We start from the raw sequence: 15,566 nt of genomic DNA, 5'->3' as shown, positions 1-15,566 counted from the left end.
TGTTATTTAATACGGCTTACGACTAGGAAAGCAACTTTTCTCTTTCTTCCGTTTGAAAAATAGCTTTTTTCAAATTGACCTTTGAACTTTTTGACTGTAAAAACAACACGGAAAACAATCAGACGAAATACTGTTACGAATGCGAGCGTAATGCAAGCGACTTGGCGACTAGAAAGTTAAGAATCATGGATTTAAAATAATTAGATAACTCTGTGTCCTTTGGAGACTTTGGATTCTGGACAAATTTAGCTTCGCTTCTTTCTTCCGTTTGAAAAATAGCTTTTTTCAAATTGACCTTTGAACTTTTTGACTGTAAAAACAACACGGAAAACAATCAGACGAAACACTGGTACGAATGCGAGCGTAATGCAAGCGACTTGGCGACTAGAAAGTTAAGAATCATGGATTTAAAATAATGTTGTTTGAAGCAAAATAAATGAGAAAAGAGAATTGAGCAAACTAAAATGTGGATAAGAGACGGAACAGAAAGAAAAGCAAAGCCCGAAAATGTTTGAGTAGCAAAACAGAACATATTTAAATTAAGAATGTTACATTCAAAAGCCAAACAGGTAAAAAATAATACATAAATTATAAAGACACATTAGATGAGACAGAATGCTAAAACGCTAGGGTGTAGGACAAAACATAAATATTATAAATGAAAGATTTCTTATGCGAACCCTACGCTATATTTTGACAGTCACGGAATATGGACATTATTATACCTATTGTATATGTCTCAAGTAAATTTCAGAATGATCTCATCAATATATTGATCATTGTCAATACAATTGTGAGCAAATGAGCAAATATTAATGATTGGACAATTCAGTAATATGTCTCAAGTAAATTTCAGAATGATCTCATCAATATATTGATCATTGTCAATACAATTGTGAGCAATTGAGCAAATATTAATGATTAACAATTCAGTATAATGTAAGGTCCGCATTACACTTTCAAAGCGTACCTAACATATGAGTGCTAATGTACAAATGTACATACAACATGTACAAACGTACATAGAAGAGTTCAACACCCATGCCTTTTGTTCAATGAAAAATCATATAGAAAAAAAAAAATACTAAGTGTAATTTTAGATTCCCTTCGTTCTAATACAATGGAACAATGGTAACTCTTTCATTCAACAACATAATATTTTTTTAGAAACAATTTTAAACAAACTGTGTCAAAAAAGAATTGGAACTCATTAAAATCCTCTTTTGGAGGATGTAATTTCAACAAGACAATAATTATAATAAAGAAAATGGTTACAATCATTGAATTAAAGCTACGAATAGCACATACTAGACACACAGTTCGAGTATGTAACATTAAACACGAAATTGATCATTTATTATTATAACATTAATTATTTTATTTACAAAAAAGCATGAAATAACAAAAGTAAGTACCTATTCGATTAGCATATGTCTATTTTACAATAAAACAGTGTAGGTATCTGATTGATAAATGATTTGCTACAAAAACTTTCGAACTTTTGCTTTTTTCAATCTGATCAGCAAGGTCAATGTAACATTAAACACGAAATTGATCATTTATTATTATAACATTAATTATTTTATTTACAAAAAAGCATGAAATAACAAAAGTAAGTAAGTAAGTACCTTTTCGATTAGCATATGTCTATTTTACAATAAAACAGTGTAGGTATCTGATTGGTAAATGATTTGCTACAAAAACTTTCGAACTTTTGCTTTTTTCAATCTGATCAGCAAGGTCATCAATATCAACAAAATTTCATCAATGACTTTGAAAGAAATAAAGGACACGTTGTTAGACCGTTTTCAAAAGAGAAAATCTATATTTTTCTCTATGAATTTATTAAACTTTGTGTTGAAAATATATTTAAATTAGGCAATGACTAGGGTATACATAATTAAAGGAAGGATATAGAGTTGGAAACTATCCAGCTCAAAGAATTTAATAAAGGAAGTTATGAAGAAGTAAGTAAGTACGTATAAGCTCTTAACTTTATTGAACTGTTAGCTAGACTGGCAGGTATCAAAAAATAATTTCTTTACTGAAAAAAGGATAAGAAAAAAAAACATCCTTATAAATAAAATTAGATAAACCACTTTAGAAAGGAGGTTAGTTTTGAGAATAGACTAACCAATAGGTGACTAGAAATATGGACTAATATTATCCAATACGAACAAGGAAATGTTTGTACTCGAGATTTTAGGCTGGGGAAAAAAGAAGACAATACTGATTTTGGCACAAGAGGTTTCTTGGAAAATATAGGAATTGCTGTGAAAGATTTTGTTGGCGTTTTGTGAAGAAAAAGAAAAATTCCGTTGGTCCTCATTTTTCCTGCTCTATGACTTTGAAACATCACACAAGTAAGCGCAACTGATCTATTACTGATTCACTGTCTGATCATGTGATAATACATAATAATATATTATATGTATAGCGCCTCCGCCTACCCTATGATAAGACATTGTACTTGACACCTTAGGTCTTTTTGAAGATACTGCTGATAAATTTGTTTCAATATTAAACTAACCTAAACCCTCCTTGGTTCAAGACATATTTGAGGGCTGCTGAAGAAAACTTTTGTCTGAAGCTCATCAGATTTTCAAGACAATACCTTGAACCAAAGAGGTTTTGTTATTTGTTATTAAAACAATACATAGTGTTAGTATAATGTATAAATACATGGGTACGTATAGGCCTGAATGACCTCAAAAAAAATATGATTAGTTTTATCATCCATATTAAATACCTAGGCAAACAAAATCTGATAGAAAACACAGAGGTAGGTTGGATACTAAAAAGTGTACATTTCAAGACAATACCTTGAACCAAAGAGGTTTTGTTATTTGTTATTAAAACAATACATAGTGTTAGTATAATGTATAAATACATGGGTATACGTATAGGCCTGAATGACCTCAAAAAAAAAAGATTAATTTTACCATCCATATTAAATACCTAGGTAAACAAAGTCTGATAGAAAACACAGAGGTAGGTTGGATACTAAAAAGTGTACAGAAAAACAGTAAACATTATACCAGATACCAAAATACAAAGACCAAGTAATACTGGTAAAGGTCACATTATTGAATATGCGTATTTCACAAAACACTTTCAAATTAGATAGTAATACTGAAGAGTTCGTTGTCGATGTGATTGGAAGAAAGAAAATCTTAAATTACACTTAGTAAATAAATCAAATCTAAATGAAATTAGAAAATGCAAGTTGTAGATACTAAGGTATAACTGATATATAGTATGGGTATCATTGAAATAATGAATAAGTCATGCTGAATAGAATTAGAGAAAATTCAATCGTGTGTGGTAAGTTATCAGGAATAATGAAAAGAAGTTATCAGGAATAATGAAAAGTGAAATAAGAATAAGAAAAAGATGTGTCCAGTTTTATATATTTGGTTGTTCGTCATGTGAAAAATTGACTTCAACTGTCCCAAACTTAATTCAACCTTTTCACAACCAAATTTAACAAGTGTAGCCAAATGTAAAATTATTGTGTAGTGTCTAATGTGTAGAAATTTAAGAGTGAGTTTCGTGAACATGAATTGTTTTTAAGTGTACAACATTGATTAAATTAAATAACATAAATTTTGCTTCTACTACAACAAGTGTAAACAAAACAGTGTGGTCATGCAAACTACGAACAACTCAGGGATAATAGATATTTTACAAATAGGTTTCTCCAGGTTCAAATTTTTCTACGGTTACCCTGTAGTCATACTAAGAAAAACTACCCCAGTGATATTCAAATATCTAGATAGAATTAAATTGGTATTGGGCCTAGAAGCAAAATAGGACAGCTATACTATGTAGCTAGAATAATCCTGATTCTATCCTGCTTCTACACTTAGATGTAACAACGAGTAATCCGGCGTGAAATCCCGATTCTATCCTTTTTTTATACCGTCTTATTCCGATTTTTTTTTAGGAATTTCCATTGGTATTGGGCCTAGAAGCAAAATAGGACAGCTATACTATGTAGCTAGAATAATCCTGATTCTATCCTGCTTCTACACTTAGATGTCACAACGAGTAATCCGGCGTGAAATCCCGATTCTATCCTTTTTTTACACCGTCTTTAGGAATTTCCTTTTTTTACTATCCTTGTTACTTAAAACGCTTATTATTGGGGGTAGAACAGATAAAGCAATGGAATTTCCTTTTTTTACTATCCTTGTTACTTAAAACGCTTATTATTGGGGGTAGAACAGATAAAGCAAATCTATTTTCTGATGGTACATAGCTACATAGTTAGTACAACTAATGACTAGTAATATACAGGACTAAAGAAACGTGCAAACGAGTTGTTTTACAGTCAAATGCAAGTGTTGAAAGGCTTCTGCGATAGAAGAGTTATTTCCCTTTTTCAAAAGAATTTGGAGATTTGATTTTTTAGAAAAACATTGAAAAAGGAAAGGCACCCTCTTTGAATTTTAGCCAAGGTTGAAAGGCTTCTGCGATAGAAGAGTTATTTCCCTTTTTCAAAAGAATTTGGAGATTTGATTTTTTAGAAAAACATTGAAAAAGGAATGGCATCCTCTTTGAATTTTAGCCAAGTTTCTTGGAGATTTGATTTTTTAGAAAAACATTGAAAAAGGAAAGGCACCCTCTTTGAATTTTAGCCAAGTTTCTTCATATTTTTGTATTTTTATGTCCACCCTGCACCATATATGCGGTAGGTACATTGGGTGAAGACATCACTTGTGCAAACAGTGCAATCTTAGAAAATAAACATACAATCTATTCAACCGTTTTAATGGGTGGGAGAGAAGAAACTCATGCATTATCCTGTGCAATGAGGAACGGAGCTTTGGGGAAGACATTAATGCGATTGGAAAAGAAAGTTCTCTAGCAGTGTATGAACTATGAAATATTGTTCAACCCCCCTCGACGAGGAAAAAGTTTCTATTGGAAGGTAAAATGCAATCAGGGACACAGGCGAGGTTGTAGGGATGGTAGGAGAATTCTTTGTTTCTTATAGTATTTCTCACTGCTTTTATTTTATTTGTGCTTGTTGCAGCACAGTACAGAATTTGTTACAGTTTTTGTTTCAGTACAGGCCTACTGGTACTTCTATTTTTTCATTATTTAAGCTCTTTTAAAGCCTGCCTACTTCCCACCTGGGGCGAGCTTTACCCCAAAATGGTGCATAGGTAAGGCTCGCTCTCGGAACGGCTGGCTTTCTCCTGTCCTGCCCTCCTTCTATCTTCGATTTTGTAATAATAGGACCTCCATTGTTTAAGTTCCCTGGTTCCCTCTGTCAATACTCTTTAGCTTTAACATCTTGTCGGGCCTTCTCTCGGAACGGCTGGCTTTCTCCTGTCCTGCCCTCCTTCTATCTTCGATTTTGTAATAATAAGACCTCCATTGTTTAAGTTCCCTGGTTCCCTCTGTCAATACTCTTTAGCTTTAACATCTTGTCGGGCCTCCGGTGTGCCAGACTAGAGTAATCAAGAAAGACCCCACTTGGCCACGTATTACGCCCCTGATCAAGACGAAGAAGGGTGACAAGGGGAAGATTTATGATTACATGTCTATTTGGAAACAAGAAAAACCTTCTCACATTCATTCATCATTCAGACCGAAATGCGATTGCCAATGATACGACGGCGTTGTGCAACCAGTGGCGTGTGTTCAGAAAGAAATAAGTCTCTTTTATTCACATTCATTCATCATTCAGACCGAAATGCGATTTCCAATGATACGACGGCGTTGTGCAACCAGTGGCGTGTGTTCAGAAAGAAATAAATCTCTTTCATTTTCCTCATTTGAACAAGAAAAACCTTCTCACATTCATTCATCATTCAGACCGAAATGCGATTTCCAATGATACGACGGCGTTGTGCAACCAGTGGCGTGTATTCAGAAAGAAATAAGTCTTTTTTATTTTCCTCATTTGGAGGGGTCAAGAAGTCCTGAAATCCATTTTTGGTGAAATTGAGTTATGCATATCACTGGAAAGCTGGAGTTATATTGAATGGCAAAGTTGAGTTATATTCAATGGCGCAAATCCTTTTATAATTTAGACTGAAGTGTTGGGATGATTTTGATTAGTCACTTTCGGTGCAATAAGACCGTCGTAAAGTCCATTTTTTTTCAAAGAAGTACACTTGACTACTTGAGGTCTTCTTAAATTGACCCCTCCAATTATGCCCTGTTTTATACTCGTAAGCTGACCCTGACTGTTAGGTTAACTAGAAATATGTAAAACCCTTCATCTCTGATCTTCGACACTAAAGAGACATACATAGCTTCCAAGTGCAAGGTACCAAAAGTACATCTTCAATAACACAACTAGTATTAGGTTTGAATAATTGAACAGTTTCTGTACAAACAGTTTTATTCTACCCTCTATTAATAATCCACACACAAAAGTTTAAATGAAAAACCCTAGGGGAGACGGGGGCGTTATAAAGTTTTCAAAATCAATACAATGATGTGGCAGAAAAAGACTGGATTTAGCTTTCAATTGAAATGGAAACTTCCACACGGGGAACCTAGGGGAGACAGGGGCGTTATAAAGTTTTCAAAATCAATACAATGATGTGGCAGAAAAAGACTGGATTTAGCTTTCAATTGAAATGAAAACTTTCACACGGGGAAAGATTTTTAATGTGTTTTAAATCCGTGCGAGATTTTGTCTGATAAGTCCAAATGGGAAGTTCGTTTATCCGAGAAGTCTGGGGAAGAGATAATCAAAGCTGATGTAACAGAATAGTGACTTTTATTGATTCCTATAACCTATCCGTACCTAACCTATGTCGATATTAACTACATAAACAAAACAAGTTACATTGAACTGTAGAACTCACTTGGAAAAAGGGGCCTCTAAGGGCATCTCCAATTCTCCACAAACATAAGCGAGCCCAAAATTGAACGAAAAAATTCCCTTCAAAAAGTTGAACGTGTTCATCTAACTTCATTGAAATACGACAGACCGTTCGAAAGTTATAGTGAAACAAATAATCTTACAGACAAACGAAATGCAAAATCGTCGATTGAAAACTTCGAACTCATATCGTTCGTTCAATGATAGCATAATCAAATGGAATGGACGCAGTAACTTTAATCCTTAGTAAATCAAATTTAATTCTAACAAAAGCACACATGGCCTTGATGTTTAGAGTGTAAATAAATTTAACAAAGATTTTAATGCTGAGTATGTAGGTACATACAAAAATGAAGCTAACATTAACAGAAGTGCATCATTGGAAAATCCTTCCCCACACCCTAGTATGCCCCGAAGAGCAACAAGATAACCTTTGCCCTACAAATGCTGAAAATCCCCCCCCTTGCTACCTCTTTCCTATCGTGTTATTTAATACGGCTTACGACTAGGAAAGCAACTTTTCTCTTTCTTCCGTTTGAAAAATAGCTTTTTTCAAATTGACCTTTGAACTTTTTGACTGTAAAAACAACACGGAAAACAATCAGACGAAATACTGTTACGAATGCGAGCGTAATGCAAGCGACTTGGCGACTAGAAAGTTAAGAATCATGGATTTAAAATAATGAGATAACTCTGTGTCCTTTGGAGACTTTGGATTCTGGACAAATTTAGCTTCGCTTAGATAAATTTAGCCATTTTGGACTAGAACAGATGTTGAATCACAGCTCTCACTGGACTTCTTATAATATTGTGAGGCCCTCAAATTTTCTTCACTCTTATGTCAAGTACGCAGATGGGAGTTTGTTATCTATTTCTATTCAAATCCATGATAAATAATATGAGAGATAGAGTTAGGAAGAAAAAACAAAGAACAAAACAATAATCTAACTACGAAAAATGTGTGAGGAATGGGATTCTACTACAAAAAAAGCTACTATCCGCAGACCAAGGCCGAAATTCACAGTCACTGTTGATTTTGTTTGGTTTTGAAGACCAAAAACAGCCATCCAATCAGATACGAGATAATATCTGTGAATAACTAAATATTCATTTGTGTATGCTGCAAATGTCGGGATCATTGACCAATATTCATTTAAATAGGATATTCTCTGTCTGTTTTGGATCAGCGCGGACTGTAAAACCGTATAATAATAAAACTAGCTTTAGAATTCGGCCTTGATCCACAGTCTAGTTAATCGTGAACTCGGAAAACCCGGTTTGACCGGATCAGTTTTACCAGATTTTTCACCGCTTCGGAGGGACGGCATTTACCAGACGAGCGAGAACCGCTTTTTCTTGGGAATGTGATTGACGGTGATCTTTTTCAGAGCCGCCGGCGGGACGTTTTTCCGCGGCTTAAAGAGATTTACCTGGAGGCCGACTTTGATTTTCTTGGTCAGGGCGCCCTGGGGGAACACGGCTTGGACTTGCGGCACGACGCTCGAGGACACCATACCACCCTCCGGTCCTATGGCGTGGACTTCTTGCTTGACGCGGGACACTACGGCGAAGTAGTGGGGGAAATCCATGGTGAGGATGCGAGTCAGACGGGAAGGATCTGCCTCAACTGGGGGTGGCATGTCTGTGAACAGAACGGAAGACAAAAGGCGAAGTTTCTCTATTCGAGCAGCATAAATAAAGGAGCAGAACCATGTCTTCTCCACTCACCTTCTTTCTCAAAGGAGTGGCTGAGTATCTCCTGCACAACATCATCACTAGCCTCCACCGTGTGTTCACGCCAAGCTTCACCATTGTCAGATCTCAGGATGACTATCTCCCGTTCTGAACCACGTAGTGAGGCAAAGTGCGGCACTTCAATCATGACTGGTCTGCAGAATAGAATACGGATTAGAATACGGGCAGACGAAGGCTAATACCTTGGGGAATAGAAAGTATTAGAATAGGGAGGGACGAAAGTATTAGAATAGAATAGATTGATTAAAAGAGGAGAAAATAAGGTCGAGTTTTATTACCGTGGAATCGTGGATTGTCTCAAGATTGAGTTCAATCCGAGGTTGACCTGGGTATTAAGTATAGGGAAATCCTCATCTTTCATCTCAATCCCGAGTTGCGCAGACGAAGGCTAATACCTTGGGGAATAGAAAGTATTAGAATAGGGAGGGACGAAAGTATTAGAATAGAATAGATTGATTAAAAGAGGAGAAAATAAGGTCGAGTTTTATTACCGTGGAATCGTGGATTGTCTCAAGATTGAGTTCAATCCGAGGTTGACCTGGCTATTAAGTATAGGGAAATCCTCATCTTTCATCTCAATCCCGAGTTGACAAACCCCAGCATAACACAGATGAATGTAAAAGGTAAACCTAAGAAATAAACGGTGATTTCATGGCTATTCAAGGACTTGAATAATCCCCAAAAACTTGGAGCCGAAGGCCCAACTTTTACTAGAAACAAGTCAACATTTTCCAGAAACCCTAAATAAAAGGAGATTACCCTAAGAAACTTAACAACAATTGATCAGCTTACTTTAGAAACAAACACAGTTGTCAACTTAACCGAGAAAATTCAAACAACTGATAAACGGTGATTTCATGGCTATTCAAGGACTTGAATAATCCCCAAAAACTTGGAGCCGAAGGCCCAACTTTTACTAGAAACAAGTCAACTCTTTCCAGAAACCCTAAATAAAAGGAGATTACCCTAAGAAACTTAACAACAATCGATCAGCTTACTTTAGAAACAAACACAGTTGTCAACTTAACCGAGAAAATTCAAACAACTGAATGTTTAAGTTCCCTGGTTCCCTCTGTCAATACTCTTTAGCTTTAACATCTTGTCGGGCCTCTTTAATTTTGTTAAATTTCATGACTTGCCCCAAGTCAATAAAATTCATTGAGAACTTGTGACAAGCATTTACGCACCTAGGATGGTCAACACAGATAAAATTCCTTTCTAAAAGGTTTCAAATTTGGCTCAAAGAAGACATTTAAGGTGTGTCCATACATAGTTGACCGGCCATCGATCGATGTCGACTGACACGTTCACACTGCCTCGATAGCATAGTTTCACCTGCTCGATCGACGGCCTGTCGACTATGTTTCTGGACACACCTTTAAAGGTTTAAAATTTGGCTCAAAGAAAACGTTAAGATCTTAAAGTTAAGAAGTTTCAACACTATTGCAGAAACTTGCAAGGTGTCTGAACCACGTAGTGAGGCAAAGTGCGGCACTTCAATCATGACTGGTCTGCAGAATAGAATACGGATTAGAATACGGGCAGACGAAGGTTAATACCTTGGGGAATAGAAAGTATTAGAATAGGGAGATTCATACGCTTAGCGTGTGCCTAAATATGTAGCATGCAAATATGTATACATTTCTATGCTGTGAATGTTACCTATCTAAATTCTTACGAAGTTAAAGAGAAAATAAAGTTTCATACCCAAAATAAATGAGAACTTTGAATGTTTAAAAGCCCGTGATTAATATTGATACCTATCTCAAAGAAAATCTGCAGATTATTAAAAAAAAGTTGAAATTTGGAATCAGTAGTACAACTAATGACTAGTAATATACAGGACTAAAGAAACGTGCAAACGAGTTGTTTTACAGTCAAATGCAAGTGTTGAAAGGCTTCTGCAATAGAAGAGTTATTTCCCCTTTTCAAAAGAATTTGGAGATTTGATTTTTTAGAAAAAACATTGAAAAAGGAATGGCACCCTCTTTGAATTTTAGCCAACTTTCTTCATATTTTTGTATTTTTATGTCCACCCTGCACCATATATGCGGTAGGTACATTGGGTGAAGACATCACTTGTGCAAACAGTGCAATCTTAGTAAAGAAACGTACAATCTATTCAACCGTTTCAATGGGTGGGAGAGAAGAAACTCATGCATTATCCTGTGCAATGAGGAACGGAGCTTTGGGGAAGACATAATATTAATGCGATTGGAAAAGAAAGTTCTCTAGCAGTGTAAGAACTATGAAATATTGTTAAACCCCCCCTTGACGAGGAAAAAGTTTCTATTGGGAGGTAAAATGCAATCAGGGACACAGGCGAGGTTGTAGGGATGGTAGGAGAATTCTTTGTTTCTTATAGTATTACTTTCTTTTTTCACTGCTTTTATTTTATATTTTGTGCTTGTTGCAGTACAGTACAGAATTTGTTACAGTTTTTGTTTCAGTACTGGCCTACTGGTACTTCTGTTTTTTCATTACTCTTTAAAGCCTGCCTAGGACCTATGACATGGTTGAGTTCTTACCGTCATATTTGACTAAGATAATAAATCGGTAAGAACACAAGTTTGTGATATTTGTATTTATTTATGTTCGTTTTAAAATACATATTTACTATGAATTCATCAACCAAAAAAAGCCTACATAATTAATTGAGGGGGTTTCCAGGTTTCCTCAAGGTGCCATTATGGGTCCGGTCAGAAATGGAGTTTTCAACTTTGAGGGTGTTAGAAAATTGTCCTTAAGGTGCTGTTTTCGAAGTGCATGTTTTTTCAGCTAAACAAGTGGGTGAGTAATTATCCATCAATCTGACATCCGTCTATTTGTTTGGATTTTAGATTCTAAAAATAAAATTCATACGCTTAGCGTGTGCCTAAATATGTAGCATGCAAATATGTATACATTTCTATGCTGTGAATATTACCTATCTAAATTCTTACGAAGTTAAAGAGAAAATAAAGTTTCATACCCAAAATAAATGAGAACTTCGAATGTTTAAAAGCCCGTGATTAATATTGATACCTATCTCGAAGAAAATCTGCAGATTATTAGAAAAAAGTTGGAATTTGGAATCAGTACTTAGGTGAATACACCATATGACATTAGAGATTTAACAAATATTATCTTTGAAATCAATATGAAGGTAATGGAATTTGATCAAAACATTAAAAAAGCTGTGTACGTACAATGCCTCTTGGGTGAACTTTCGGGGGAGAAATTTTGCTATCAGCAATAAATGAACCATAACAATTAAGTACTCGAATAATACCTTTGTTAATCCAAAAGCAAAAATAATAGCACACGGCGAATGTTTAAAAGCCCGTGATTAAAAAAAAGTTGGAATTTGGAATCAGTAGGTGAATACACCATATTTAACAAATATTATCTTTGAAATCAATATAAAGGTAATGAAATTTGATTAAAACATTATAAAAAGCTGTGTATGTACAATGCCTCTTGGGTGAGCTTTCGGGGGAGAAATTTTACTATCAACAATAAATGAACCATAACAATTAAGTACTCGAATAATACTTTTGTTAACCCAAAAGCAAAAATAATAGCACACGGCAAATGTAAAATTTAATGTGAAAAGCTAGTAAAAAGTGAATAGAAGCATTTAAAGCAACAATTTCTGGTCAAATAAATTTATAGAAAATCCCAAATAATGGACTTTTTGTTTTTGTTCAGAAAGCAGAAATATGTCCCATATATTGCCCAAAACTCACAAGCCAATTTATTGTGATCTGCGTAAAAAAATAGCACACGACAAATGTAAAATTTAATGTGAAAAGCTAGTAAAAAGTGAATAGAAGCATTTAAAGCAACAATTTCTGGTAAAATAAATTTATAGAAAATCCCAAATAATGGACTTTTTGTTTTTGTTCAGAAAGCAGAAATATGTCCCATATATTGCCCCACAACTCACAAGCCAATTTATAGTGATCTGCGTGAAAAACAACAATTTCTGGTCAAATAAATTTATAGAAAATCCCAAATAATGGACTTTTTGTTTTTGTTCAGAAAGCAGAAATATGTCCCATATATATTGCCCCACAACTCAAAAGCCAATTTATAGTGATCTGCGTGAAAAACACTCATCTGGTAAAATAAATTTATAGAAAATCCCAAATAATGGACTTTTTGTTTTTGTTCAGAAAGCAGAAATATGTCCCATATATTGCCCCATAACTCACAAGCCAATTTATAGTGATCTGCGTGAAAAACACTCATCACAGAACACAACAAGTCTCCTGTATGTTAAAGAACAAAAATGAAGCTCGCATTAAATGAACCCAACGAAAAAGACAGATGTTAAGAAGAAGAAAAATTAGAGCATTTAAAGAAAAATAATGAAAAAATAAGTAGTGTGACAGAAGTGAAAAAAGTGGCAAAATCCCTACACCAAAAGCTTAAGAGGGAAAATATTGACGTATAAAGTTTGACTTACTTCCTCCAGTGAAGTTTTCTAGAGAATTGTCAAGCAATTTCCACCCAAATGAAATGTTAGCAAGAAAAGAAAGAGATAAACAGAGAACGGGACGAATGTTAGTAAGATTGTCAGAACTGCTAGTTGTAAATGTACTCAAGAGATGTAAAGATGTAGTGTCCAAATTGTATCTTCATATTTAGGGATTGGCGGATTGGAAATATGAGAAATAAGAAGACAGTCTTACTAAGAGAAGAAAAAAAACCCTCTTTTTCTAAGAAAGGTACGAGTAAGAAAATTAATAAATGGAGAGTAGATTATTTTAGAAAATGTTAAAATCACATCAAGAACATGATTTTCAAGCAATTAATTAGAGCAATCGTTATTTGTAACCCAAATGATAAAGGATCGTGTTGACAAAGTGTAAAGAACTTTCAATAATGACAATGGGTCTGAAAACAGTGTTGTTATAAGTATTCGAAATTATTTCAGGAGAAAAGTAAGAAAATTAAAATATTTATTACTAATAATTAGTATTTATTAAATGGTTTAAGTTTAAATAAATTAGCTGAGTTTCCAGATTCACAATACCTTACGAAGTTAGTAGATTTTTAGACCTACTCTCTTTTTACTTGAAACTTGAGATTGGGGCAGATTGGTTATAGACTGTTGGGTATGCAACTTTCAGAAATAAAATGCAAAGAGAAGATTTTGTCTGATAAGTCCAAATGGGAAATTCGTTTATCTGAGAAGTCTGGGGAAGAGATAATCTAAGCTGATGTAACAGAATAGTGACTTTTATTGATTCCTATAACCTATTGGTACCTAACCTATGTCGATGTTACCTACATAAACAAAACAAGCCATATTGAACTGTAGAACTCACTTGGAAAAAGGGGCCTCTAAGGGCATCTCCAATTCTCCACAAACACAAGCGAGCCCAAAACTGAACGAAAAAATCCCCTTCAAAAAGTTGAACGTGTTCATCTAACTTCATTGAAATACGACAGACCGTTCGAGAGTTATAGTGAAACAAATAATCTTACAGACAAACGAAATGCAAAATCGTCGATTAAAAACTTCGAACTCATATCGTTCGTTCAATGATAGCATAATCAAATGGAATGGACGCAGTAACTTTAATCCTTAGTAAATCAAATTTAATTCTAACAAAAGCACACATGGCCTTGATGTTTAGAGAGTAAATAAATAAATTTAAGAAAGATTTTAATGCTGAGTATGTACATACAAAAATGAAGCTAACACTAACAGAAGTGCATCATTGGAAAATTCTTCCCCACACCCTAGTATGCCCCGAAGAGCAACAAGATAACCTTTGCCCTACAAATGCTGAAAATTCCCTCTTGCTACCTCTTTCCTATCGTGTTATTTAATACGGCTTACGACTAGGAAAGCAACTTTTCTCTTTCTTCCGTTTGAAAAATAGCTTTTTTCAAAGTGACCTTTGAACTTTTTGACTGCAAAAACAACACGGAAAACAATCAGACGAAATACTGTTACGAATGCGAGCGTAATGCAAGCGACTTGGCGACTAGAAAGTTAAGAATCATGGATTTAAAATAATGAGATAACTCTGTGTCCTTTGGAGACTTTGGATTCTGGACAAATTTAGCTTCGCTTTAGATAAATTTAGCCATTTTGGACTAGAACAGATGTTGAATCACAGCTCTCACTGGACTTCTTATAATATTGTGAGGCCCTCAAATTTTCTTCACTCTTATGTCAAGTACGCAGATGGGAGTTTGTTATCTATTTCTATTCAAATCCATGATAAATAATATGAGAGATAGAGTTAGGAAGAAAAAACAAAGAACAAAACAATAATCTAACTACGAAAAATGTGTGAGGAATGGGATTCTACTACAAAAAAAGCTACTATCCGCAGACCAAGGCCGAAATTCACAGTCACTGTTGATTTTGTTTGGTTTTGAAGACCAAAAACAGCCATCCAATCAGATACGAGATAATATCTGTGAATAACTAAATATTCATTTGTGTATGCTGCAAATGTCGGGATCATTGACCAATATTCATTTAAATAGGATATTCTCTGTCTGTTTTGGATCAGCGCGGACTGTAAAACCGTATAATAATAAAACTAGCTTTAGAATTCGGCCTTGATCCACAGTCTAGTTAATCGTGAACTCGGAAAACCCGGTTTGACCGGATCAGTTTTACCAGATTTTTCACCGCTTCGGAGGGACGGCATTTACCAGACGAGCGAGAACCGCTTTTTCTTGGGAATGTGATTGACGGTGATCTTTTTCAGAGCCGCCGGCGGGACGTTTTTCCGCGGCTTAAAGAGATTTACCTGGAGGCCGACTTTGATTTTCTTGGTCAGGGCGCCCTGGGGGAACACGGCTTGGACTTGCGGCACGACGCTCGAGGACACCATACCACCCTCCGGTCCTATGGCGTGGACTTCTTGCTTGACGCGGGACACTACGGCGAAGTAGTGGGGGAAATCCATGGTGAGGCGTCTCGATTTGCTGCGTCGTTTTTTTTTTTTTTTTT

General features: G+C 35.2%; 1 protein-coding gene across 1 annotated transcript in view; it reads right to left on the bottom strand.

Moving 5' to 3' along the window:
* LOC103505993 (ankyrin-3-like) overlaps positions 1–15,566 on the bottom strand; it is a 135,804-nt gene that overhangs the window by 34,440 nt on the left and 85,798 nt on the right. The window contains exons 20-22 of the mRNA XM_026821173.1: positions 15,364–15,541; positions 8,576–8,777; positions 8,278–8,489 (exon numbers count right to left, since the gene is read on the bottom strand). Coding sequence (XP_026676974.1) covers positions 8,278–8,489; positions 8,576–8,777; positions 15,364–15,541 — 592 coding nt within the window. The remainder of the gene's footprint in view (positions 1–8,277; positions 8,490–8,575; positions 8,778–15,363; positions 15,542–15,566) is intronic.

The sequence above is a fragment of the Diaphorina citri genome, unplaced genomic scaffold (assembly GCF_000475195.1).
Source record: "Diaphorina citri unplaced genomic scaffold, Diaci psyllid genome assembly version 1.1 scaffold207, whole genome shotgun sequence".
Taxonomy (NCBI): domain Eukaryota; kingdom Metazoa; phylum Arthropoda; class Insecta; order Hemiptera; family Psyllidae; genus Diaphorina; species Diaphorina citri.
Note: the sequence above shows the minus strand (reverse complement) of the source record. Positions and strands in the feature narration are given on the sequence as shown.